This window comes from Phoenix dactylifera, chromosome 10 (genome assembly GCF_051530095.1).
Source record: "Phoenix dactylifera cultivar Ajwa chromosome 10, Ajwa_hap1_PhDact_Kaust_v1.1, whole genome shotgun sequence".
Lineage (NCBI taxonomy): Eukaryota > Viridiplantae > Streptophyta > Magnoliopsida > Arecales > Arecaceae > Phoenix > Phoenix dactylifera.
Window position 1 is genome coordinate 30,367,930 of NC_143199.1, and position 24,383 is coordinate 30,392,312.

Genomic DNA, 24,383 nt, shown 5'->3' on the forward strand with positions numbered 1-24,383 from the left:
ATATATAATATAATACAATATAATATTTTAAAATATTATATTAATAATATATATTAAAAATAAAAAATTATATTAAAAAATATATACTCGAGTAGGCTTGCAAGCTTTTGAGCTGAGTATTTTTCTATCCGAGCTCGACTCAAAAAAACTATTCGAATTGCTTGAGCGCAGCTCAATCTCAGTAATAGCCATCGATTCGAGCTTGGAGGACCCCCAGTCATTTGCACCCTTAGGTCAGATGGGCAGAGTACTCTTTCTCAAGATAGCCATTGCTGGGTCCAATAAAAGTGCAAGCCTGGGTTGACCCAAAAGGCCCACATTGATCCAGCCTGCATGCAACTGTACCTGGCCCATTTGTTTCAGGCGTTGTTCTTGCGTGCGCGCTGCAGCTTCAGGCGCGGCGGTAAGTCGGGGTTTCCAAATTGTCCGCTTTTCTACCTGATACCGGCGAGGAGGCGAGCCCTCTCTTCTCCCACCATCGGAGTAGCGCGTCATTTGGAGGACGTCGGGGATGGAGATTGCGAACCTCCCCATCTCGCCCTCGCAGCGTGCGAAGCTCCTCTCCGCCGGATACACCACTCTCACTTCCCTTTCTGCCGTCTCCCCTTTCCAACTCGCCCGAGGTGCATCCTCCCCCCACCCCTTTTCTCTCCTCCTCTCCCAACCCCACCGTCCCCTCCCCAAACCTCCCAAATCAAGCACTCGTGGTCTCTGGTTGTCCATTTGTGCATCAGAAAGTGCCGTTTTTGTTAGATTCGTAGATTTGATGGGAAGAGAGTGGGACTGGAGTGGTCGGGCCGACAAGAGTCCAACTTAGAGAATTTCTCTTTTGGGTGGAAGATGCGGGATAGCTAAAGTTTGGTGGTATGCGATTATGGCAGGGAACTGTTGTCTGATGAGATTTGGGAATGGACTTCATTGTTTTCCTTTGTTTAGTTTGGGTGGAACCACTGATGCCAGTCAAATCGATCAATCTCGCTCTAGTTAGTTAATCTATAAATAAATTTGTGAGGTAATATGGGGCACATACATGCATACGAGTGTTAATTTTCTATTCTTTTGATTGAAGGTTGGAGAAATACATGCTTAGATTGATTCAATAGATGTAAGCTATATTTTATTCGAAAAAAGAATTTTCAGTTGGGACTTGGGGTATGAATACCTCAATGAGGGTGGATAGCTTTGCAAGTTTCTCATGTTTCAAGTGTTGTTGTAGCTAATAAAGGAGGATACTGTTGTTACATCTATTGTTGTTGTTCCTGTAAATGACACCATCCTTTGAACGGATTTTCTTGGCTAACTCATTGTCTAAAAACCATATAGAGTTTTGCAGAAGTTGACATTAGCAGAAATATGGGGTATATGTAGCTAACTTGCAGATATTAAATTATGGTCTAATTGTATATGACACTCTAAGGAACCAGGGAAATTCGAGTTATGTGGACTTTATTATGGAAAGGATAGGATTTTGGCCAAAATTAAGATGTTGGATTCTGTTGTGTATTATTTGTGTACCATGGTGATAATTAATGGGTTGCTGTCTGGATTCACTGAAGGCTCAAGGGCAATTAGACAAGGTATCTAAAAAAATTCGAGATGTTAAATCTTTTCCTATGATTGAAATTTCTTTTGGGGAAAGTGTTTTTAAAGATGGTCGATTTTAGCCAATTTCTAAAGATACCATGGCTTCTGTCCAACGCACAAATGCTACGAGGTATCTCTGCGAACCAAATTTACTGATTGCATTTAACTAAAGGGTTCTTGTTAGCAAGACCACTTTGGTGTACAGATGAAGGCATTTCTAGCAAAATAAGAAGTGGACTGGTTGTATGGTCGAGAATTGTGGGAAAGATATCTCAGTTGCTTCTATATGTATGACATGAGAATCGTGAATGAGATCAGGTGGTTAAATGGTGGAAAAGGAGTTTGATATATGAACAGGTGTATTTCTTTGAGAAATAGTATTAATTCAAGCTATTCTTGCCCCATTGTCTCTCTATCTTCTTTATGCATTGAAGAATCTAATTTGGTTTGCTAACCACACTATATGATTATGCATGAGCTCTTGGAAGGAGTTTTAATGATAGGAGAAGGCACCACGAGGTGCATTGTCAGAGATCATGAATGCATTGAGCATTAAGTCCTTGATATACTTCAATTTAGCACTTTTTTTGGAATGTGGTTGGTTGTTTCTTTCAAATTTATGCTGCTTTGGATTGTTCTGAGTGGAGAAATTAAATTGCTTTAACTCAATACTTGTAGTTAGCATCACTGATTTGGTAAAGGGAAGCTTAGCCTTGAGATATCTTACAAAATCAGTTGGAATTGAAAGGGTTTTGTAGGAGTATTTTGTTGAGTATGTGTGACTGGGTGAATATTTACAAACAAACAGATCCATTAAGATTGGGGGGGGGGGGGGGGGCTGGAAATCTGACATAAGGAAGATGCATGCTCCAGTAAAATTCTACTTAATGAGTCCTAAAGTTTTATGATGGTGGGACATCACGACTTTCTAGGTTTCCAATTTGTGGAGGATGGGCTGGTGGGACAACATCGTATAACTAAAATTGATGTAACATATGCCAATTAAAGAAAATCTAACAAGAAAAATAATGATCCAGGAAAAATAAAGTAACTATGTTGCCAGAAGCCTAATAGAGAAACTAAACATCGAGCAAATTATTTTTACATCACAAACATCAAATTTGATTAACAAATATTATGCAATGATGAATTCCTCCTGGCTTTTGACTAGGGAGAAAAATTTTGATGGTTACTATAAAGAAAAATTTCTAGATTGTTGAGAGGGAAAATGACAACACTATCTTGTGCTTCATGATTATTGTACGTGCAAGCATTGTTCTCAAGCATATTTCGCTCATCCAAGGAAATTGCCGCAATGGGAATGTTGAAAGATGATATGATGATTGTTTGTCATCCTTTATTTGAACAAAACTGTATACCTTGTTATCTTAAATTTGTATTGTTTTATTATTAGTTGAGGAAACTATTTCTTCATTTATGACGGTTGCATTCAAGATAGTCTGACTGACATCTTACTCAACAGATTTGAATATTGCACTTCAGGAAGCATCAGATATTTTGAAGGTTATGCCAGAGTTTACTAGATCTGAAAGTCTGCATGGTGGAAATGCAATTCTAAAGGGTATTAATAGTTCTTTTCTTTTTTTCAAACTTGTACCAAGATTCAACATACATATATTGATCTCTTTGCAGATTACTTTAAACTTTTTCTTCTTACATAAAGTGTTAGTGTGGGTCCAAGTCTATGGCGTAGCAGCTGTAATGGTTTGTCACTTTGAGGTGGTACTTTACAAGTCAGCCTATGCATGCAAGAGATAGAGAGAGAATTGATGTTGAGATGTTTTATTCATTATCTCCTCTGTAATCTGTATATTATTTAAGCAATAACAAGTGCAAGAAAACTTTTCTCATTATCTTGAAAATCAGGATTATACCTTCTGTCAAACTAACATGCCTTATCTTGAATAATTGACAGTAGGTCTCTTTTGATCAATTACGATAAAAAATTATTGGACCAGCTGATCTCATAAATCACCCTCTTATCAGGTTATAATTCTTACTGTCATGAAATGGTACAACTGTTTCTGCTTTTGGACAATGAAAGTTCCTAGAAAATCTTGATCATCTCCATTTTGTTTGTAGATGCATCATGGTATTTAGGAGTCCATTATCCTTGTACAATTTTTTATTTTGTCTATAACACATTTTTTCTGCTTGTGCTAGAAGTTCTACATGTGTCCATATGCACATGCATATCACAGATAGATTTTTTATTACTTGGGGTATATAGATAGTTAAAAGATTTTTTATTACTTGGTGTATATAGATAGTTAAAATATGTTGGCCTTCTAATTTGGGCATTAGACTAGAAAACCTAAAAGGTCCACATGCGGTACTTTTCTTTTGAAGATCCAAAACTCTAAATGTTGAGGATTTTTTTGATTAAGTGAATCTTTTGTAGGAGCCCAAACTGCTTGGGATATGCTCTCAGAGGAGCAGATGCAGAAACACATCACTACAGGCTGTGAAAATCTTGACACGATACTTGGTGGTGGGATACATTGCAAAGAAGTTACTGAAGTTGGTAATGTTTTGCAAATAAATTTATGTAGTATTAAATAGTGAACAGATTGCTGACTGTATTCTCCATTTAGGTACCAAATAAATTGAGTTGGACAGATATTCAGTCCCTTAAGCAGATAATATATTTGCATTATTTTTATCAAATGCATTGACTTGCCTAGTTGTCCTTGACTTGTTTATCAGGTGGAGTTCCAGGGATTGGCAAAACACAGCTGGGGTATGCTAGCTCTTCATGTTAGATGAAATTATAGAGTTAATTTTGGATCAGCAACTAAGCCTGTACCATAATTTGCAGGATTCAGCTTGCAGTAAATGTCCAAATTCCAGTTGAATATGGTGGTCTCCATGGGAAAGCAGTCTATATAGGTAGATGCCTAAACTATGTATCGTTGTTAGTCATTAACCTTATCATGCCGTGCCTTTGTCACAATGGTCAGGGTAAATATTATGCTTGCATGATAGATACAGAAGGCAGTTTCATGGTTGAACGTGCTCATCAAATTGCTGAGGGTTGCATCATGGACATGCTTGATAAGTTTCGACACCACCAAAAGGTTATTTTAGCTTGCCAGGAGCAAATGCAGTCGAACAGTTTTCTAGCTAATATCTTCTACTTCCGCATCTGCAGCTATACTGAGCAAATTGCAGTGATAAACTACCTAGGGAAATTTCTTGCAGAGCAGAAAGATGTAAGTTGTGAAATGAGACTTGGTGGTGTTTTTCAATCCCAGAAACCCTTCACCTCATACAGTTTACTATATTTTTCTAATTTTATTTTGTTTTTCTGTGGCATTCGGTAGATCAGAAGGTGAATTGCTTCTCATAAATTTTCTTTTTCTAGAAAAAAGTTGTGATGTGGATTTATTGTTTTATGAATGTTTCTCATGTATGACATGAATTAAAAATTGCTGTACGAACATCTCTCTTCGAATGACTACAAATTGATTTTGGTTGGTAATCTCTAAATATTCTCCTGCAGCTAAGAACATGTGCATGCTGTATTTGTTATTTGTTCATGCATAAGAAAATGTTAAAGACCTAATTTAGATGTTGATTAGGTGCTTTGTCTGCCTTACTTTCAAACTAAAAGAAACTTGACTGCTAGTAAATGCATTTAATGCAGTCTCAGGTTCTATAATTTACTTTAGAACTAGAGTTAACAGGGGTTTTGTGATTCCTAATCTGCCTACAGATTTCTTAAAACTGAGTAGTACATACCTGCCAAAGAACCACCCAACAAGAAATGATGCACTAGAATGAAGGATACAAATAGTTCAGCTTAGACTTGTATGCCAGTGAGGGAGCAAAATTCTTTTTGTATCTGCCGGAAATACAGAATACAGGGGTAATGCAACATACAAACAAAATATGGGACCATTTCTTCAGAAACCGTCCAGAGAAACTATTTTCTTCTCAAGAGATGAATGCCTGAGAAAACACTCTAAGCGAAGCCCTCAAGCAATACTCCCAAGAAATAGTCCATTATCTGTATCCACTGTTAAGGTAGGGTGTTGTGCAATTGCTGTTGCTATATGCACTGATTAAACTTGAAAACCTATTAGTGGAGATTGGTACTTCTGTTTTACAGAAACCATCTGTTTGCAGGTAACCTGATCTTGCATGAAATGACCGAACATCTTGTGCATATACTATGTTACCATTCATTGCTAATTAGCATTTATGAATTCTAAATGATCCTATGGGTCCCTTTCTCATAAGAGAAGTGATGTTTGTTCCTTTCACGGAATCATTCTTCTGCTTATCTCTGCTATACTTTTGAATCTGTGGTTTATCTTTTATATAATTTCAGAAAGGTTACTTAGTAAATATTTTGCACTTACTCCATTGACTGGTTCTTTTTTCCACAGGTGAAGATAATTATAATTGATAGCGTCACTTTTCACTTTCGCCAAGATTTTGATGATTTGGCCCGAAGGACTAGAGTTCTATCTGGAATGTCGTTGGAATTAATGAAACTCGCCAAAACGTATAATTTAGCTGTAAGTAGCAATCTCTTCTCACTTTCAAAATATTTTTTTTTTGATTTTTTGATGTAAAAGGAGGCTCACTTTCAAAATATAAAATTTTACTTTAGCTATATTAATCAACTTAGTTTCATGGAATACATCAATCATATTAATTTTGGAATTACTCAAAGAATACATATCAATGTCTTTGATTTGTAGAAAACTAGCAAATATCATCCAGGCATCAATCTCAATGTCATGATAATTAGTATATATTTAGTCAAGTATGCATTTATCAAGTAATATAGAATCAAATATTATGATAGAATTAAATATTATGCTTATGATGCCTAGGGACATTTGTCATATGTTGATGCTAAGCATGCACCAAGAAAAGGACATGCAAATATACTAGTAGATGCAACTAGCATGTTAATATAACTGCTTTAATTATTTTTTTAGCCTATACTGATTTTGATTGTGTTGTACCACTTTTTACTCAGTATTTGTAACATGTCATTGTGGGTATCACCATTGCATGATCAACTCTATTTGATGAAAGGGATCCCTCTTTTTTTTTTCAATTTTGATAGCTAATGGCCAATTATTTATATATATATATATATATATATATATATATATATATATATATGAGAGAGAGAGAGAGAGAGAGAGAGAGCTAAATGTGGGCGTCCATATAACAATACAAGTAAGGTTGGTCCTGACCAGATGATCAAGGGCCTGGCACTAACTATCTCAGTCATTAGATTTGATCTATTATTTCCAAATTTCTGGCTTTAGAAAAATCGTGTGATTTGAGGATCCCTAGCCTATGCGCCTTTTATGCATCCAATGATCGAAAATGGATAGATTAAATAACACAAATGATACATATTTTTTGATTGTGTATGCACAGGTTAAGGATCTCCAATTCATGTTTTTTTAACATTAAGTGGTCTATCACATCTAACAGCTCAAATTGTCAGTCCAAGCCTCCTGTTGTCCGAATGACCTTATTTGTCCTATTCTTTGGGTCCCCACATATTAACTATGCAATGCAATGCAATGCTATACTATGCTATCCTACAATATACTATACCATACAATATGCTGTTCTATCCCATGAGATACTATGCTATCCTATACAATTCTATCCTTTGCTATGCTATGCTATACTGTGCCATACTATGCTATGCAATACTATGTTGTGCTATGCTATTTGTGCTGTGCTGTACTATGCTATATTATACTGCTATGCAATGCTATACTATGCTATGCTCTCCTATACATCCAGACATATGTAAGTACATGCATACATACATATATATATTTATAGAAGCAGTGATAACAGTATGGAATAGATCTTGTTGCCTATATTTACCAATAATCATACTCAACATATTGCTGTTTCATTTGAATTGTTTCTTTTTTATAGAATTATTTGTATGTAAAATATGTTTCCTTGTATATGACCCATTTTATCTTTTTGCAACTATGACTATAGCCCATAACAAACGATAATATTATTATTATTTGCAACTCCCTGCCATTGTTTTAATTGATAATTTTATGCTATTTTATATCATCTTGTTTCACTCTGACATCATGAATCCTCTATATACATTTTGTTATCCAATGTTTTATGGTATCTTCAATTTATCATTAAATTCTGATATCAACACAACAACCTATACTAAATGAATACCAAGTTCGCTACATGCTTTAGTATGGAATACAAATAGTTATATATGTAGGTTGACCCCCTTTTCTTTCTTCGAGCAGGTGGTTCTTTTGAACCAAGTTACCACTAAGTTTACAGAAGGCTCATTTCAGTTAACTCTTGCCCTTGGTAAAGTTTCATTCTTTATTGATTTTGGCTATGATCTTATAACTCAAAAACAATACAAATGTTCCATCTCTATATTCAAGTTTAAATACACCAGCTGAAGCTGAGACCTAACTTGGTAAATGTCAGCATTTCATCTCTATGAGGGTGCTAATATATACACCTGTATGGAACAAAGCAAATAAGATGGAAATTCTTTCTTGAAAATTTTCATATATTATGTCCATGCAATAGCTCTTCCTTTGTCTAATTTTTGCTTTTCCCACATGACCTGGGGAGCCATTTGTGCTGTGCAGGTGATAGCTGGTCTCATGCATGCACGAATCGAGTAATTTTGTACTGGAACGGGAATGATCGGCATGCATATATCGATAAGTCGCCATCTCTTCGATCAGCCTCTGCACCTTTCTCAGTAACAAGCAAAGGGATACGTAATGCCACTTCACAATGCAAACGTGTCAGAATGATGTAAATAGCATCAAGTATGTTCTGAAAAAAAAAACAAAAGAAACTTGACTATGTTTTTGGTTACAAAGGGCCCATGCGCCTCCTAAAAACTCTTGTTTAGTGAGAACAGTTCTACAATCTTTTTGTTGTTCCTTTTATCTCCACCATAAGAATCCCTAGCCGGAAAATCAAAAGAAAAACAGAAAAATGATATTGACCATTTTATACTACCACCGATCTTCTTTTCCATTCAAAAAATCTCTGATGCTCTGATGCACGACATTGGTGTAGCTCAGGGTGAACAGAACTGAATGGCTAATTTAAAACCCGGAGTGGTACCGGGCCTTCAGGTTCTAGCGGGAAGAAGACTAATATCACCCATTCTAGTCTTCCGTGCTATCAAATTTTGATCTGAACTAAGCTCTGATTTTTTATCTATTTCTTTACGACATTATCTTTTTGTGCCCTTTGAAAGCTTCAAACAAAAGGATGTGGGATATGGTCGGTGGAACTGTCCTAAATCAGACGGTTTTGGTCGTTCCAAGCTGTACTGAAAGCTCATTAGTATGATTTCGGCAACGAAAACGAAAACCGTTGCCAAAGTTGAAAAAGAAGAAGGAAAGAGAGCGTGTGAGAGAGGAATGGAAAGGAAGGCCGGCGAAGGGTCGACAAAGGGCATGGGAGGTGAGGTTGCATCCGGATTTTTTAATATCGAATGAAACACGAGCCCGGCTGCGACCATAAGAAATAGTAAAGTTGGCCTCTCTCTCTCTCCCTCTTTCCTCCTCTCTCTTTTTTTCTTTTCTCCCACTGTATGGACTTGCTCTCCTCTATCAGTACAGGCTCGGCACGGTATAATTCTAGTATCGATTTTGCCAGCCTCCGTGAAATTAGAGAGTGAGAGAAACATACGTTTCTTCTCTGTGCGCTGGAATTAAACCATCTTACGAACCGCCAGCCCAAACTCATTAAGACGAGGCCCAAATTCGACCGAGCCACCGACTTGGGCTCTTTATAAATAGCCCCTCGCCCTCATTTTTCTTTGCGCCGGCTCTGCCCTTTTCCCGCCCAACCATGAAGGCTTCCATCCTCCAAACCTCACGACCGGCGAACCGTGGCCGATCGAAGGAAACCCCACCCTCCAAGCGATCCGATCCCAATTCCGGCAACGGGAAAACCCAAAAGGTTCTCCACGAACCCTAACTTCTCTTCTATTTTTTCTCCGTTCTCCTTTTCTTCTTCACCTCCTCTGTTCTCTTTCCTCAGATCTTTCCAAAGCGCCTAAGCTGGGAGTTCTCCGCCTCGCCGGAGGAGATCCACTCCAATCTACCGGATCCCGCCGATTCCTCGCCTGAGATGACAAGCACAGTGGAAGATCCGGCGGACGTGATCTCACCTATTAGAATTTCTTCTGAGATGGACGAACACGGAGGGGTGGATACCGGCGAGCTCGCCGGCGGATGCACCGATTCTGATGCTGTTAAGAAGGAGGTGAAGGAGAGGGCTCTGGTGGTGATAGATCGCGTGCGAGAAGCTCTGCTCGAGATCAGCGCGTCGGACCTCAGCGATGGAACCAAGAGGGCGGTGGAAGCTCTGGTCGAGATCGTGATCGGAGATCCGGGCGTGAATGCGAGGGCGAGAGATGGATTTCCGGATCTTCTTTTCCGGGCGAATGTACTCATCGGAATCCTTTTTTTCCTGATTTGGTTGGTAATGGTGATGTACGCGCTGGTGGCCACGGCGATCTGGTTTGGCCGCGGAGGGGAAGAAGCTTTCGCCGGGCCGCCTCCTACCTGAATCCTTCATCTAAGTACGTATCTACCCTAATTTTTAGCTATTCTTTTGGCATCGATTTTGATTTCATGGTGGAATTGGGGAAATTCTAGTTCAAATTCACTGATCAGTTACTGGTTTTAGTAGTTGTTTCCAAGAGGGTGGCGGTCTCGGTGTTGTGGTCGGCTATGGACGGGCTCCCTCTTTCGACGGCTTGCCTCCACCTGGAGTTCTCTAACTACGGATTTACTCTGCCATGAATTTTAATTGGTCCTCCTTTCCACCCCAAAAAAAAAAATCGTTGGTGTGGTATATGAAATTTCATCTTCCTTTGATCCTTTATTTTTCTTAATCAAAGAAGCTTCGGAGTTCGGACGTATCGCAGTGGCTACGGGCATATTATAACTGATGAAAGTTTTAGTTAGAAATATGTGGGCAGTCAGTGGTTTTGTCATGAGATGATAGATAGAGATCCTGATCCTCGTGAATGGGCGTGGGTTCAAATCCGTCCGCCTAACAAAGGGTTTTGCTTTGTTCTCTTCACTTGTAAATGCCTCTTTCGTAAATACTTTTTCCCTCTTTAACAAATTTTGGGTGGCATTCTTTGCCTCCCTTTACCTTCACACACACACACACACAAAAAAAAAATCAAGGTGCACATAAATCATCCAGAAGGGTATTACTTAAGGCTTATCTTGAGAGCGAGCTGTATTCACTTTGAAGATGTCTCTATTATAGTGATTAAATAGATTCATAATTCGGTTAGGGTGGACAGGGAGCATTTATTGCTACAGGATATCCATAGGTTAGAGGGGGACTATATTGCCTTTGAAATTACTCGTGTATCGGAAAATGAGCAAGATAGCCGATTAGATCACTACGTATATGGCTAAAATTTTTTATAGAATAGCTACGTGACTATTCTCTTTCGCCATATGTTACTTTCTAATTTTTTAGAATGTACTCATGCTAGAGTTGTATGATATATCCATCTTATAATTTTTTTTTTTAATAAAAGCCACTCTTAAAATTAGAGATAAATTATACTAACATCTACTAATATAAAAAATCTACAATTACCACGAATAGAATAAAATAATATGGACTATTTATACTACCACTAATCTTCTTTTTCATGCAAGAAGTGTGTCTGATGGTCTGATGCTCGACAGTGGTGCAGCTCATGTGAACGAAGCTGAATAACTGATTTGAAACCCCGAGTGGTTCTGGGCCATGTCAAGAGACTCTAGCAAGGCAAGTTGGTTTAGACCCACCCACTTCTTCAACATCCAGTGATTGAAGTAGAGACTGCAAGCCAATAGTCATCATCCTATCCATCGCTCATGAGCTAACCGCAGACCCGGAACAAAGCGAGCCCAATCCAAGAAGACTTAACCCAAATCGATAGGTTAGATGATTACGTACAGCCGTTGAATCTAACGCCGCACGAATTACCGGCACGCGGTAGCGCAAGTCCAAGCGGCGGCCAATCGCCCGGAAAACTCCATATCCCCATCTCCGGCGAGCAAAACTCCACGGGGCATCGGATCTCTGCGTGAATCTCAAAGCCACCCCGGGTCGGCGCGGACTGTCGTGCGCTCGGCGGCGCACCCAAAGTTGGGGTGGTCCCAGTCCCTCTTTGGAGTTGTCGCCCTACTGCTATGATCATCGTAGAGGCTTTTCGTATTTTCTTCGCTTTCTTTCTTCACTTCAATGGAATGGAACTCTAATCTCGAGATCTCCGGAGCTTAATCTTTCTTCGGCGTGCTTTTCGTCGATCTGCAGTGGGGGGCTGAATCGCGGAATTTGAGGTACAACGTTGTGATTTTTGGTATTCTCCCGGTTCTCTTGTGTTTGATTTCTTTTCTAGCGTCATTTCCTGGGAATTCGTAGAGCTCCAAAGATGTCAGGTGCATGCAGCTGTGATGTTGAAATCCATGAAGATTTGTTACCGCCGCTAGATGTCATCATTCTAGATGTCATCCTTATAGCTCCGATATTTCTAATACTTAAATGTCCCAATTGGGCTATTCTGCTCCAAAGTTGCGATTAACGGTGGATCTCATCGGGATTTAGATAATGGAACCTGTTATCATTGTTCGTAATTTTATGCCCCGATGGACTAGGGGGTGCTTGGGCTTAGAATCTTTTTTACTTACCTGTGTTGTTTTGAGAAATCATTTCACTTGAAAATTTCTTGATTATTCGGATCTGGTAGCCATGTTAGATTAAACTGTGAAACTGTCTCTAAGCCATTGTTTTATATATTCTATGATTGTTCGAAGTAAGAATCTTCATGAACATATGAACTTCATTTCCATATTTACTGTGGCCTTTTATGCTGAGACACTGTTTTGGTTCTTATTTCAGTTTTCTTTTTCCCTTTCATGAATATTTTTAGAACTGTAGAATTTGCTGATTACATTTGTTTGGTTCCATGTATAATGACACATGTAGAGCAAAGGACACTCTACTTGGGTTTAGAAACTAAGTGTTGTAAGATGCGAGAGATTTTTTCTTTAGCTTCTGATGTGTTGATTCTGATGATACAGGGTTGCAGCATTCGAGGTTCAGCTCATATTTAGCATAAAAGAACTTGCAGTTCCTATAGAAAATTGGGATTTTGGAGATGAATTCATTGTCCCTCTCACCTGCTGTTTATGGTGGAGAGAGCTGCCGTTTTGTATCTGGATCACAGATTGATCTGCAGAAGACTTCCCTAGCTGCTGATCTGCAGAGGAGTCCATTCAGTGGAATTAATGGAGCTTGGTTGAAGCATTTAGGACAATTTACGACTACAAATTGGCGCAGGTTTTCTGTTCTTGCAAGGGTCAGAAAGGGACAGAAGCATGAGTATCCCTGGCCAGATGATATTGATCCAAATTTGAAAAGTGGACAATTGAGTTATTTGTCTCACTTCAAGCCTCTAACAGAGAAACCAAAGCCAGTGACCCTTCCTTTCGAGAAGCCATTAGTTGATTTGGAAAAGAAGCTCATCGATGTGAGTTCCCTTTTTTCCTCATGCTATATATTTAATACTTTAAGCATCCTTTACTTTTATTGCATGTTCATATTGGGTTCAAGTTTTGGTGCTAATATGCTAACCTAGCTGTTATTAACAGGCCCTGATCCTATGCAGTGATACCAATATCCTGTATCTTAAAAGGGTTAGAGGATTCGAGTTCAACGAATTATCATCTTTCCATAGGCATGGGCCAAAACTTTGTCTTGACACGAATGTTAAACTAAGTAAATAATGATGATCCTACAAGTACGATGTACTTCGCTAATTCTGCTGAGTAGTGTTTGCACGAGCAAAAATACATAAATCATCAGTATTTAGACTTGTCTAATCATAAGCAATTATCAGGATTAGTATTTTGTATTATCTCAGTCTATCTATACAACGGAATAAATTATGCTATATTTTCATTTTCATGAAAAAAAGGTATATCAATCATGCAATTTTTTTTAAGATTCTTTTGTTATTTCCATGGAAGATGAATTGTTTATTTGCAAAATGAAGGAAAAGCTAGTGCTTTAGCATAAAATGCTCAAAACAAAACCAAGTGATTGACTTACACAACAAACTTGTGAACCTACCTTATGTAATTGATATATTATGAGGTTAGAGCGGTTCCCTTTGTTGACAATACTTTTCAAGATGTAAAAAGCATGCTTAGGGACCAAACTAATGAGATTAGCAGATCTGTGGAGTTAGGGAACTAATGCATTGTCAATTCATAGGCGCCATTAGGTCAAAACAAGAAACACATAAAACAAGCTGACCATGTGATCTAATCGGTTATAAGAAACTCCATCAAACTTCAACTAAAATCTTTTTAAAGAATATTTGAAAAATAGAAAAATTAGCAAAAATAGGGTTTAGGTCCTTTTTTTTCCACTAATGAATAATAAAAAAATTGATTTACAAAATCTCTATGTATACTAGGGAGATCCACGTCTACACAATTTTGGCTAGATTCCTCATCTAGTTAAAGGAGGTTATAGCTTTTTCGAAATAAATATGAGTGAAAATCATCGCGAAAAGCTAAAATCTTACAAGAGGTAGATCTTGACTTCTATGTCGACTTTGTCTTCAGCCATGTTACCTAATTCTTCCTGATTGAAAGATATGTCCGGTCAAAATCTTTCCTTAAAGAAAAATTTATGCTTTGATAGACTTGTTTTGGGATTCAAATGGTGGAATTTATCCTTGATCCCTTGGTGTACCGTATTCCTATAGGGTGGCATCACATCATAGCGCTTGAAAAATTATCCAATTCAATTGGACTTCGTACAAGAAAGTTAGGGCCTCCTTAGATTTGGTGCATGATTTGGCAGCTCTTCTAGTAGTGGATCTTGCTCTTGGACGTTGTCCAATCCTTCTCGTGATGGCCAGAGTGGTCCACATCAAGTTTGGTGATCCTCCCGGATCACCATATCATTCTATTAAAGATTTCCTTAATATCCAGTTTACAAAAAATACTACTAATCTTACTTCTTTTATAGTAATCAATATTTATTTATTCCAATTAGTATTTAATCAAGCATTTGTTTCTTCTTCACACATATTCATTAGCCAGGGAAAATGGATATCTTCCAAAAACTTGCTTATTCTATGCAAGAGAGCTTTGGAAACCCACTCTCTGTGGGCTTGAGATAAGACTATTAAATTTCTGATTTCATTTCCTCCAAGGCACTTCTTTTTGGCAGGGTTGGTTGTCTAAAATCATGCATCCCTTGCTATAAAACTTATGAATAACTCTTGGTAGAATATAAAGCTGAGCTTAATGAGCCTCAAGCTTAATCTACATCATTTACATAAGTCACATTAATTTTCTGATCCAATTCCTAATTCTCTACTTCACTGCACTTCTTGTATGCCAAAAGATATTTACAATATTAATAACTATATGGTTCTGGAGACCTGTACAGTATGGTTGATTTTGTTTAGATAAGAAGTTCACGATATTCTTTATTTTCTCAAATCTTGCTTCTTTAGAAGTGCACCATGGCTATCTTCACAATGTGTTGAATGGAGTGGTTCAAAATATGCCAGTGGTTTTGTCATTCATAGTCTCTTTAGTGATGTAAAGTGGGCATGGCCGGTTCTTCTTTTGGTGGGCAAACATTATTTTGTTTGGTGGCTGTATTGTAGATTGTGGACTTATCAGAACTAAAACTAATGGTTAAAATTGATCCTATGCTTAGTAAGCAATTATAGATGGTTTCTCTTAAATACTAATAATTATCTAATATTTAGAAGTTAAGGTACAAATTCCCCAGATCACAGAAAAACTATGGCTAGCTACTACTCCTTTTCATGTTTTTCTTCTTAGTTAACGAGTCATTGACTTCCTGTTCTTGCCTCTTCTTTTACACAGGTGCGCAAAATGGCAGAGAAAACTGGTTTGGACTTCAGTGATCAAATTAACTTATTGGAAAGCAAGTATCAGCAGGTTTGTTACATACCTTGTACCATAACTGTTGATATTAAATAAACAAAAAGAAGTGAACAGAGAGATGGCAGTTAGCAATATTACCATTGTATGAAATCCCAATATTCTTCTCACTATGTTCATTGTTATTTTTGGGTATTCATGCTTACATAATGGATGAATCATGACAAATGAGAAATTGGAAGGACAAGAAGAAGTAGAAAACAACATTTTTGTCATGTTTGTCAATGTTTGTCAATGTTTATTTGTCCAATCACTAATTATTGCAGGGTGCTATGCGGCTACTGCATTTTTTGTGTTATGAGCAAAACTAAAAAGGGGAAGTGGAAGTGGAACCGACATTAAGCAAGAATAAAGGAAAAAAGGGTGCATAACAATTAGTTTTGGAAATATACATGAATTTCTAACAAATCAGATCATAAAGACTTCTAAACTTGATTGTAAATCCCGTTAGTGGTCTCCTATCTCAGATCACAGCTCTATTACCTAACATGTCCTGCAAATATGTAGGTAACATGGCTTAGTTTGTACTTTCAGGTCATCCTATGACCGAAATTTTCACATTTGACAAACATCCTTACAAAATAGAATTTGTAGATTTTGACACAATCTTCTGATCAAGTATTAGATTGTTAAAATCTTACTTTGGGATGATAAGACTGATTCTTTGTGTGCTACCGACCATACTTGATTATGATTGGTTGATCTAATGTACTGTCAGATTCATCCTGCATTGCTATTTTAGTTTGATCTACAAGTTGAAGACCCCAAAATTGTTGGATGAGTGTCTAGGCCGCGCCAATAAGCAAAAGAAGTTATGTGATTTGTTGGCCATAAAGTTTTCATTTATGAAAGCCTCTTTGTAGTTGCTGAATATGCATAGTGATTTTTCTCTTTAATCAGTTGGAAGAAGTATTTTTTAGTTCATTATTTCTTATTCTACATGAAGTTTGGGGATAAAGTTTATGCATTATAAATGAGAATGGTGATATGGTGAAGAGGTCTAGAAGCTAGACATCTAAGAGGACAGAGGAGAAAGAAATACAAAGGAAAGTGTTCCTCTCCCCCTGCTGCAAAAAAAGAAGAAGAGAGAAACAGTTTAATATGCTTATGCTCAATAGCAACGTAACTACATAGTCTGTGAATAAGCAAATATTCAATAACCAGTGGTTTTTCACAACATCGCATATTATTCATCATATCCAAATACCAAATACTTGATAGGTTGTGATTTTTGTTCCCTTCTTGGAGTTTTCTTAAAGATTATCCTTGGAATTGTTGATGTTTCTTCTTGTCACATATAGATATGAGCTTGCAATTCAACATTGCAAGTGCAACTACCATTTAGCTTCTTATTAGTCAGCTCACGTGGAAAGGAGCTGGCTAGAGTAAATTGTTTCTGACTGCAGTAGAATAAGTAGCTTCAGGGTGATCACGCGAATTCTCTTGATAGATTTTGCAAAGTAAACCAATTGTCACAATTATAATTACAAACTGTTTTATCTAGCAGTGTCAACAAAACCAGAGTTACTAGGACCAGAAATACGTCTTGTCAGTGGTCAGGTGCTATTTAGGTCAAATTTGGGATGAAAGAAATCAGTCTGAGATGTAGTCATTTAGTAATATCTAGGCCCAAACTATTTTCAGGATTTATCATCCCTCATCACTTCTTCAGTTCATTTACAGTTTTTTTCTGAACTGTAAGGCACTCTCTTTTTTTGACAATCATGTGCAGCTGGCTTCATTATTTTATTCTAAAGGCAAAACAATGTGTTGTTTCTGCAATTTATCATAAGCAAATGATTAATTTCTAACCTTCTAGCATTTAGTCAAAAATTTTTAGTGTTATATTGCATATGTTCTTGTAATCTACTTATTTGCAAGATTCTGTGATTTTAAAATTGCAAACTTTTTTACTGTTTCATTTCTCAACTCTGCATGGTACTTATTCTTATATGTTCTTGTAATCTACTTATTTGCAAGATTCTGTGATTTTAAAATTGCAAACTTTTTTACTGTTTCATTTCTCAACTCTGCATGGTGCTTATTCTTAATCCCAGTGAAGCCTATTTCTGATTCATAATCTTTGCAGGCCCTGAAAGATCTATACACACATTTAACTCCAATCCAACGCTTAAATATTGCTCGGCATCCCAACAGGCCCACATTCCTTGATCATGTTTTGAACATTACTGATAAGGTATTCTCTCACCTCATGCTTCTATTGTTGCTCTGTCTGTGTTTGTTTGTATATTTGCTTGGCACTGATGATTTTTTTTTTTGATTGTGAAGTGGGTTGAGCTCCATGGAGACCGTGCTGGGTATGATGATCCTGCTATTGTCACAGGTATTGGAAGCATAGATGGCAAGAGCTATATGTTTATCGGCCATCAGAAAGGCAGGAACACAAAGGAAAATATTCAGCGCAATTTTGGAATGCCAACTCCACATGGGTAATGAATGAACTTATCAATGATAATTATGCCTTTCTGATAATTAGCGGCTCACTTCTTCACCGCAGAAACATTTTTTTTTTTTGGCACTTACTGGAGAGAGTTGTTATTAAAATGGCTTGGAGCTTTCCTATCTAGTTTAAGAATTTGGCAGAAAACAGTGCATGAGAGTAATTTTTAGACCATTTAGCTTCAAAATATACGAAATCCTTTATGTTAGGTATTCTCTAAGATAGTTCTCACCTTAATGATTTATTGTATTGAAGAATACAAAGGCCTTATTAAACATGTATGTTGCTATGTAGCTATCGAAAGGCTTTGCGCATGATGAAGTATGCTGATCATCATGGATTTCCCATCATCACATTTATTGACACACCTGGGGCATATGCTGATCTCAAATCTGAAGAACTTGGTCAGGTATCATTGTTTCTTCTTCTACTACTTCCTTCCCCACTAGTGAGGCTATTACTTTCCTGGGACTTTCAAAGTATTTTATCATTGTTTCTCAAAGATGACTCACTGTTGCTCATTTCACTTGATTCAATATATGTAGGGAGAGGCAATAGCCCACAATTTGAGGACTATGTTTGGACTAAAGGTTCCAATTGTCACTGTTGTTATTGGAGAAGGTGGTTCTGGTGGTGCTCTTGCTATTGGCTGTGCAAATAAAATATTCATGTTGCAGAACTCTGTCTTTTATGTTGCCAGGTGATCTAACATTATCATATGCATTGCGCAACAAAGATTCATGTCTAAGTTGATAATGACTTGAGCTTTCGATCACAAGTACTGTATAATACTCTTTTGCTGTGATATGGGATAGTATTGTGGATGCTCATTCACCAAGTATCTCTATTTAGAGCCATCTTTGATGTTATTCCAACTCTATTTAGAGCCATCTTTGATGTTATTCCAAGTTTATCCCTATCTCTCTTTGCAACCTCTATCCATGTCACCTTAGGTCTTCCCCTCCTTTTCTTACCACCTTCAACACAAAGTAAAGTATATTTCCTTGCTGGAGCCTCTTCAGATCTTTGAAATACATATCCATACCATCTCAATCAATTTCCATTTCTTTATCCTTAATTTGTACACCTTCTACAGGTCCTCTAATATATTCATTTCTTATTTTATCTTTTCTAGTTTTATCATATATCTATGTTAACATTCTCATTTTTGCTATACTTGTTTATGTACTTTTTTTATTGCCCGGTATTTTGAGCCATAAAATATGGGAGGCCTTACTGTTGTTCTATATATATTTTTAAGTCTTTAAGGTAAGCGTCTATCACATAATATCCTATATGCACCTCTCCACTCCAATTAACTCTAATTCTATCGTATTTTTCATCTATCCCTCCATTATTTTATACAATAGATTCTAAGTAAGCAAAATGGTCGCTTTGTAATATCTCATCAATCTTCATTGTATCATATCTTCATTTTCATTCTCACTAAATTTATATTCCATATACTTTGTCTTTGTTCAGCTATTCGTTAAGCCCTTATCCTCAAAAGTGTATTATCAGTTACTATAGGCTTGCATCAAGGATCAATGCTATGCCCATATCCTTTTTGCACTAATTTTACAAAGATCATATTAATATGTAATGCTACCCAAAGAATATGGTTATAGGGTTTCTATTTGTTCATCTATGATTCCTTTTTGCTTGATTGTTCATCCATGTTCTCTTAAAAAATAAGTACTCCTTGCAACTCTCCTGTTGTGGAAAATGTCACATTAGGACTGCTGGTCCTATGTTAATTATATATATTTTTGATGCATGTCTGCAATGTTTATGTCAATTTCTCACATGATATCTGTATTTGTGTGCTCTGCCGTAAGCAGCCCAGAAGCATGTGCTGCAATACTATGGAAATCCTCTTCAGCAGCTCCTTTGGTACAAGATCTGTGTGATCTCTGTAATTCTGTGATCTTAGGCACTTGCTTTGACATTAACATTTTGCAATCACTTGTCCAGGCAGCTGAAAAGCTAAGGATCACAGCCACTGAACTGTGTAAACTCAAAATTGCTGATGGAATCATTTCGGTGAGTCTTCATAAGTTTCTTAAAATTGACTTCATTCTTCTATCTGAAGCTGTTAACACCAAAAATACCAGTGAAGATTTATAGCTGGACCATAAAATATCAGTTTTTGTGCAAGAGTGATGGTAGAGTTAATTAAAATGAGCTGGTACATTGCATAAAAAGGATTGAAGTACCCTCGTTAGCAGGGGTATTCGCAATCATTTTGAAGGATATGAAAAGAAAGGAAAGGGACCTACAAAAAACTGGATTCAAGTATTGAGATGGATTTTTGGCTCAGTACATGGAAGTTGCTCATATATATACGTGCTCACAAATGTAAGTGTATATCTATAAGCCAAGTAGGAGTAGATGGGAAAATTAATGGTGCTCCTGGTTATGATTGTAAGTCATGATTTTTACAGATGCTTTTTGGTCGATTAGGTTAACAAGCATTGATACAACAATAACCAGCATTGATGCAATTATGGATAGATTAGATCAGAGGTGATTGATATATGATTAAATATCTAAATGTTTCAGATTTCAATGAAGTTTCTGAGGTTTTCATCTCTCTTCAAGAAATAGTTGATAACTTTTTCTGCTGATGACCACATATGGAGGAACCTTAGTGTTTCTCCTTAGTCCAACAATGTGATGGCTCAGTTGCCCTTGACCTTTGTTTACTGGTTAATTTCTTGTTACGTAGTTTTTGAATATTTTTTTTGCTTTTCCCCAAGCCATTCATACTTCAAAGCCCTTTCCCTATCTCTCATGATACTATCCTTTTCTATTTATATTCCACTTCCTTTGCTCAAACATAACAAACTTGTAGGCCACAGTTAAATTTCCAGCAACCTGTACCCAGGAAACTCTCCACTGATTAGTAAACTTGCAAGTCCTCTAGGAAACCATTTCTTCTAACCTAAATGCCTGGAATCAACAAATTTATATCTCGTATAAATATTGAAAGTAGAGATGCCTGATGTCCATTATGCTCTAGCTTATATATTCATCTGCCCTACTCTTTGAATCCATGTTTGAGGCCTTTCTTTCATGAAACCTTGAATCTGTTTTATTTTTAATCACTTTCATGCACCTGAATCACCCTCCCCCACTGCACCACACTACCAAGAGAAGAAGAATGAGGAGGGGGGGGGGGGGATGTCTTAAATTTTATATGGTCTATCTATGAAACTCTATTAGGCTTTGTGTCTCATACAAGATTTGCAATCTCAATACCGGACCGTGTACCGATGTCCGATACTATGTTGGAACAATGCTGGTACGCCCTATATGGGAGTCAGTTTGGTGTACCAAAACTTGGTACACACCCATACCAAGTCTCAATACAGTATTGGTACAATAATGCCCGATACGGAGCTGGTACACAGCAGTACGGAAAAATGGTCTTATGGCATGCCATCTCAATTAGATGAAAGTTAGTTCTGTCTCCTATAGGGCTAGTTACCAGATTACCTTAGAGTTCTTCCATGTTGAGTAGTGTTTGTGTCATTTTGCTTGTAGGCTTGAGCTGACACAATGGTTTTGGACTGGAATTTTTTGTTTGGCTCTAATATCGTGCAAAAAAAAATCTAAAACATAGAAACCTTTGAAAACTTGCAAAAAAGAGAAGAAAAAACTTCTTTGCAACTTTATTGCAATAGTGACATGTATTTCCTTGTAAAGCTCCTTAAAAGGTCAAGGGTGTTGTGTGATTGTGTCGAAGTTGATCAAACTAAATTTTAAATAGGAAAATTGAATTTTATATAATCTTATTAATTTTGTCATATGAGGGCGGGCCTTGGCACAATGATAAGGTTGCTTCATTGTGATTTCGATGTCACGGGCACGAACACAAAAATATCCTCCCTACATGTGGGGTTAAGGTTGTGTACATCTGATCCTCTCCAGATCTTGTAGTTGTAGGAGCCTCAAGCACTGGGTCACATTTTTTTTATTAATGTTGTCATATATGGGTGAACTATTGTTAGAATAAGAGAAAAGGTACGAACACCAGGTAGATATGTTGCTTCTGCTTGAAATAAAATAAATCATCTTCTAGCCATTTTTTATATTATTTCCTTGCACCGTGAAGCATTCCTCAAACCAGTAAACCATGATAGTACTAGTAGCACGGGAATATCCAAGAAACCTGCTTGGTGGAAAATTAACTCCATATTATGCATCGTTTCCATAAGTAAAAAAGTATAAAAGTGCTACATGACCTATCTTTGAAGCATGTTTACTACCAAATGACCACAAGACTTAGAGTTGTTACCGTATTAGATTTGGAAGTATTAGATTTAGAAGTATTAGCAATTTAGCATCAACTTTCAAATATTGTATGGTCTTAAGTTTGCAATTCCTTTATGTCGAGTACCTAAGCTACGCATTAGAACTCATTGAGACAATGAGACCTGTTACATGACCTCTGGGACATGACAATATGTTCATGTTTCTTTAGGGTTCTATCTGAATTGTTGTTGCTTGAACATCAGAAAGCCAATGCCATGAATATGTTGTGTACCATGTGATCATTCATGATTCATTGGTCAGACTCAGGGGAGCCTAAAAATGTTACCATTCTTGTTAATATCTATTAATTAGTTGATATGTTGTCCACCTTGATTTGTATCTGCTTTATATAAATTTAATAGCTTTATGGCCGCTCTCTTTAGCTGTCTTAAATTATTTCTTTTTTGAAATGCTCTATTAGTCTGTAAAACATATGCTATCCATATTAATTTTAGAAATTTTTGAAAATATTGGAGTTTTAATTTAATATGGACATCTCTGTTTACATGTACAAGTTTTTTATTTCTTTCAGGAACCTCTAGGTGGTGCGCACACTGATCCATCTTCGACTTCCCAACAGATAAAGCTTACGGTCACAAAAGCCATGCAGGTATATCTTGTTTTATTGTTATCCGCATGTTAAGTTATCCATCAAGGCCTTCTTGACATGTCCTGCAAAGGCATTGAAATACCTTTTTATTTTATTCAGGAGCTTGGAGAAATGGATATTGATGGTTTACTTAGCCAACGACATCTGAAATTCCGGGCACTTGGGGGATTTGTGGAAGGTGAGCCAGTGGATCCTGAGAAGAAATGCAACATGAAGAAGAAGGAATCTGACCTTGCTCAAGTCAGAGCTGACATTGAGACTGGAATTGATAATCTCATGAAGATAGCAAGAGAAGCCAAGGGAAAATCTGCAGCTCCCATCATCTCTAATGAGGCTATAGAAACACTGATGCAAGAAGTAGACAAGGAAATGACAAATGCCTTTATTGCTATGGGCCTGCAAGAGAAACTGGAAGCTCTCAAGATGGAGTTATCCACATCTCCAGGCACAGCTGATCAAACACTTAGCCCAACATTGCAGGAAAGGGTAGACAGTCTGATGCAAGAATTTAAGTATAATTTGTCCCAACCTGGATCTTACATTGGGTTAAAACAGAAGCTTGAGATGTTATCAGAGGCTAGAAGGTGGAACGAGCAGAGGATGAAGGGAGAGAAGCTGAAGAAAGAGATCAATGAAAAACTCCAAAAGCAGGTCAAGGGGAAGATGGAGATTCTAAGAAAGGCATGCGGCAAGGTGGCAAAGGGAGAGACATTGGATGAGAATCAGATCGAGGAGGTGGAGAAGGCCAAGGAAGAGCTGAAGGAGATGCTAAAATCGGTGAACCTGGAGGTGGTGGGGATTGGGAAGAAGACAGTGCCGACGGCCCCACCTAACATAGGGGAGATATTAGTAAAGGCAGATGATGTGATAAAGAAAGAAATTGAGGCGGTGATAGATAAGGCAGGGTTAAGAGGGAAGATAGATGAATTAAAGGCAGAGATAGCGAGTGGTGCAAGTAAAGAAAAGGCGGAGAATTTGCTGAAGGAGATAAGAGAAGGAATCACTGCTATAATGGATACAACGGATCTGAAGAAGAAGGTTGAAAGTACTGTGGGATTGCCAGTGCAGGAAACAGTTGGTGCTGGTAGCTCCAGTGGATGAGTTAGTAAATTCATGCAAAACGCCGAAACACAATGTTGGTTATGGATATTGTAGAAGTCTTTCCCTAATAGTTTGAGGATTTTCCCCCCTCCATCTTTTATTCTTGATTTTTTCTTTATGATGGTAAACTTACTCAAGATTGATTTAGGAATTATGTTGGGCATCTGAAATGTATTGAATGTTTGATGCAGTGGAACAAATAATTTTGGTAAATAAAAATTTTGATCTATGTTGATGGATTTAGTCTGGAAGCCTTGGGTTGATATGT

At 37.3% G+C, this 24,383-nt stretch overlaps 3 protein-coding genes across 4 annotated transcripts; all 3 read left to right on the forward strand.

Annotated features, from left to right (window-relative positions):
• The first annotated feature begins 388 nt into the window (after window positions 1-388).
• RAD51C (RAS associated with diabetes protein 51C) lies at window positions 389-8,637 on the forward strand. Of its 2 annotated transcripts, XM_008780432.5 has the most exons (9): window positions 390-623; window positions 3,068-3,166; window positions 4,007-4,129; window positions 4,312-4,345; window positions 4,424-4,494; window positions 4,591-4,817; window positions 5,997-6,128; window positions 7,878-7,944; window positions 8,238-8,637. In XM_008780432.5, exons 1-9 carry the CDS (start codon window positions 512-514, stop codon window positions 8,411-8,413), a joined length of 1,041 nt encoding a protein of 346 aa, XP_008778654.4. In that variant the 5' UTR covers window positions 390-511; the 3' UTR covers window positions 8,414-8,637. The 2 variants fall into 2 exon arrangements, with proteins under 2 accessions (XP_008778665.4, XP_008778654.4); XM_008780443.6 differs by lacking the exon at window positions 7,878-7,944 and having other exon boundaries at window positions 389-623; window positions 8,238-8,618.
• Window positions 8,638-9,326: 689 nt separating this feature from the next.
• LOC149752756 (uncharacterized) lies at window positions 9,327-10,749 on the forward strand. The gene is made up of 3 exons (XM_089925915.1): window positions 9,327-9,573; window positions 9,655-10,198; window positions 10,309-10,749. The coding sequence occupies exons 1-2, from the start codon at window positions 9,463-9,465 to the stop codon at window positions 10,183-10,185; spliced, it is 642 nt and encodes a 213-aa protein (XP_089782041.1). The 5' UTR covers window positions 9,327-9,462; the 3' UTR covers window positions 10,186-10,198; window positions 10,309-10,749.
• On the forward strand, window positions 10,738-24,358 carry LOC103698436 (acetyl-coenzyme A carboxylase carboxyl transferase subunit alpha, chloroplastic-like). Its single transcript, XM_088705937.2, has 11 exons — window positions 10,738-11,972; window positions 12,714-13,162; window positions 15,549-15,623; window positions 17,716-17,823; window positions 17,916-18,076; window positions 18,382-18,496; window positions 18,633-18,787; window positions 19,929-19,980; window positions 20,062-20,130; window positions 22,937-23,014; window positions 23,114-24,358. Exons 2-11 carry the CDS (start codon window positions 12,791-12,793, stop codon window positions 24,113-24,115), a joined length of 2,187 nt encoding a protein of 728 aa, XP_088562063.2. The 5' UTR covers window positions 10,738-11,972; window positions 12,714-12,790; the 3' UTR covers window positions 24,116-24,358.
• The last annotated feature ends 25 nt before the right edge of the window (window positions 24,359-24,383 follow it).

What these genes read in the sequence shown, in the direction of transcription:
- RAD51C (XM_008780432.5), top strand. Translation starts at nt 512, where the DNA reads ATGGAGATTGCGAACCTCCCCATCTCGCCCTCGCAGCGTGCGAAGCTC. An exon ending in TTCTTGCAGAGCAGAAAGAT is followed by an intron (nt 4,818 to 5,996) that starts GTAAGTTGTGAA and finishes TTTTTTCCACAG; the next exon opens with GTGAAGATAATTATAATTGA. An exon ending in TCAGTTAACTCTTGCCCTTG is followed by an intron (nt 7,945 to 8,237) that starts GTAAAGTTTCAT and finishes TGTGCTGTGCAG; the next exon opens with GTGATAGCTGGTCTCATGCA.
- LOC149752756 (XM_089925915.1), top strand. Translation starts at nt 9,463, where the DNA reads ATGAAGGCTTCCATCCTCCAAACCTCACGACCGGCGAACCGTGGCCGA. An exon ending in GCAACGGGAAAACCCAAAAG is followed by an intron (nt 9,574 to 9,654) that starts GTTCTCCACGAA and finishes CTCTTTCCTCAG; the next exon opens with ATCTTTCCAAAGCGCCTAAG.
- LOC103698436 (XM_088705937.2), top strand. Translation starts at nt 12,791, where the DNA reads ATGAATTCATTGTCCCTCTCACCTGCTGTTTATGGTGGAGAGAGCTGC. An exon ending in CCTCTTCAGCAGCTCCTTTG is followed by an intron (nt 19,981 to 20,061) that starts GTACAAGATCTG and finishes TCACTTGTCCAG; the next exon opens with GCAGCTGAAAAGCTAAGGAT. An exon ending in TTGCTGATGGAATCATTTCG is followed by an intron (nt 20,131 to 22,936) that starts GTGAGTCTTCAT and finishes TATTTCTTTCAG; the next exon opens with GAACCTCTAGGTGGTGCGCA.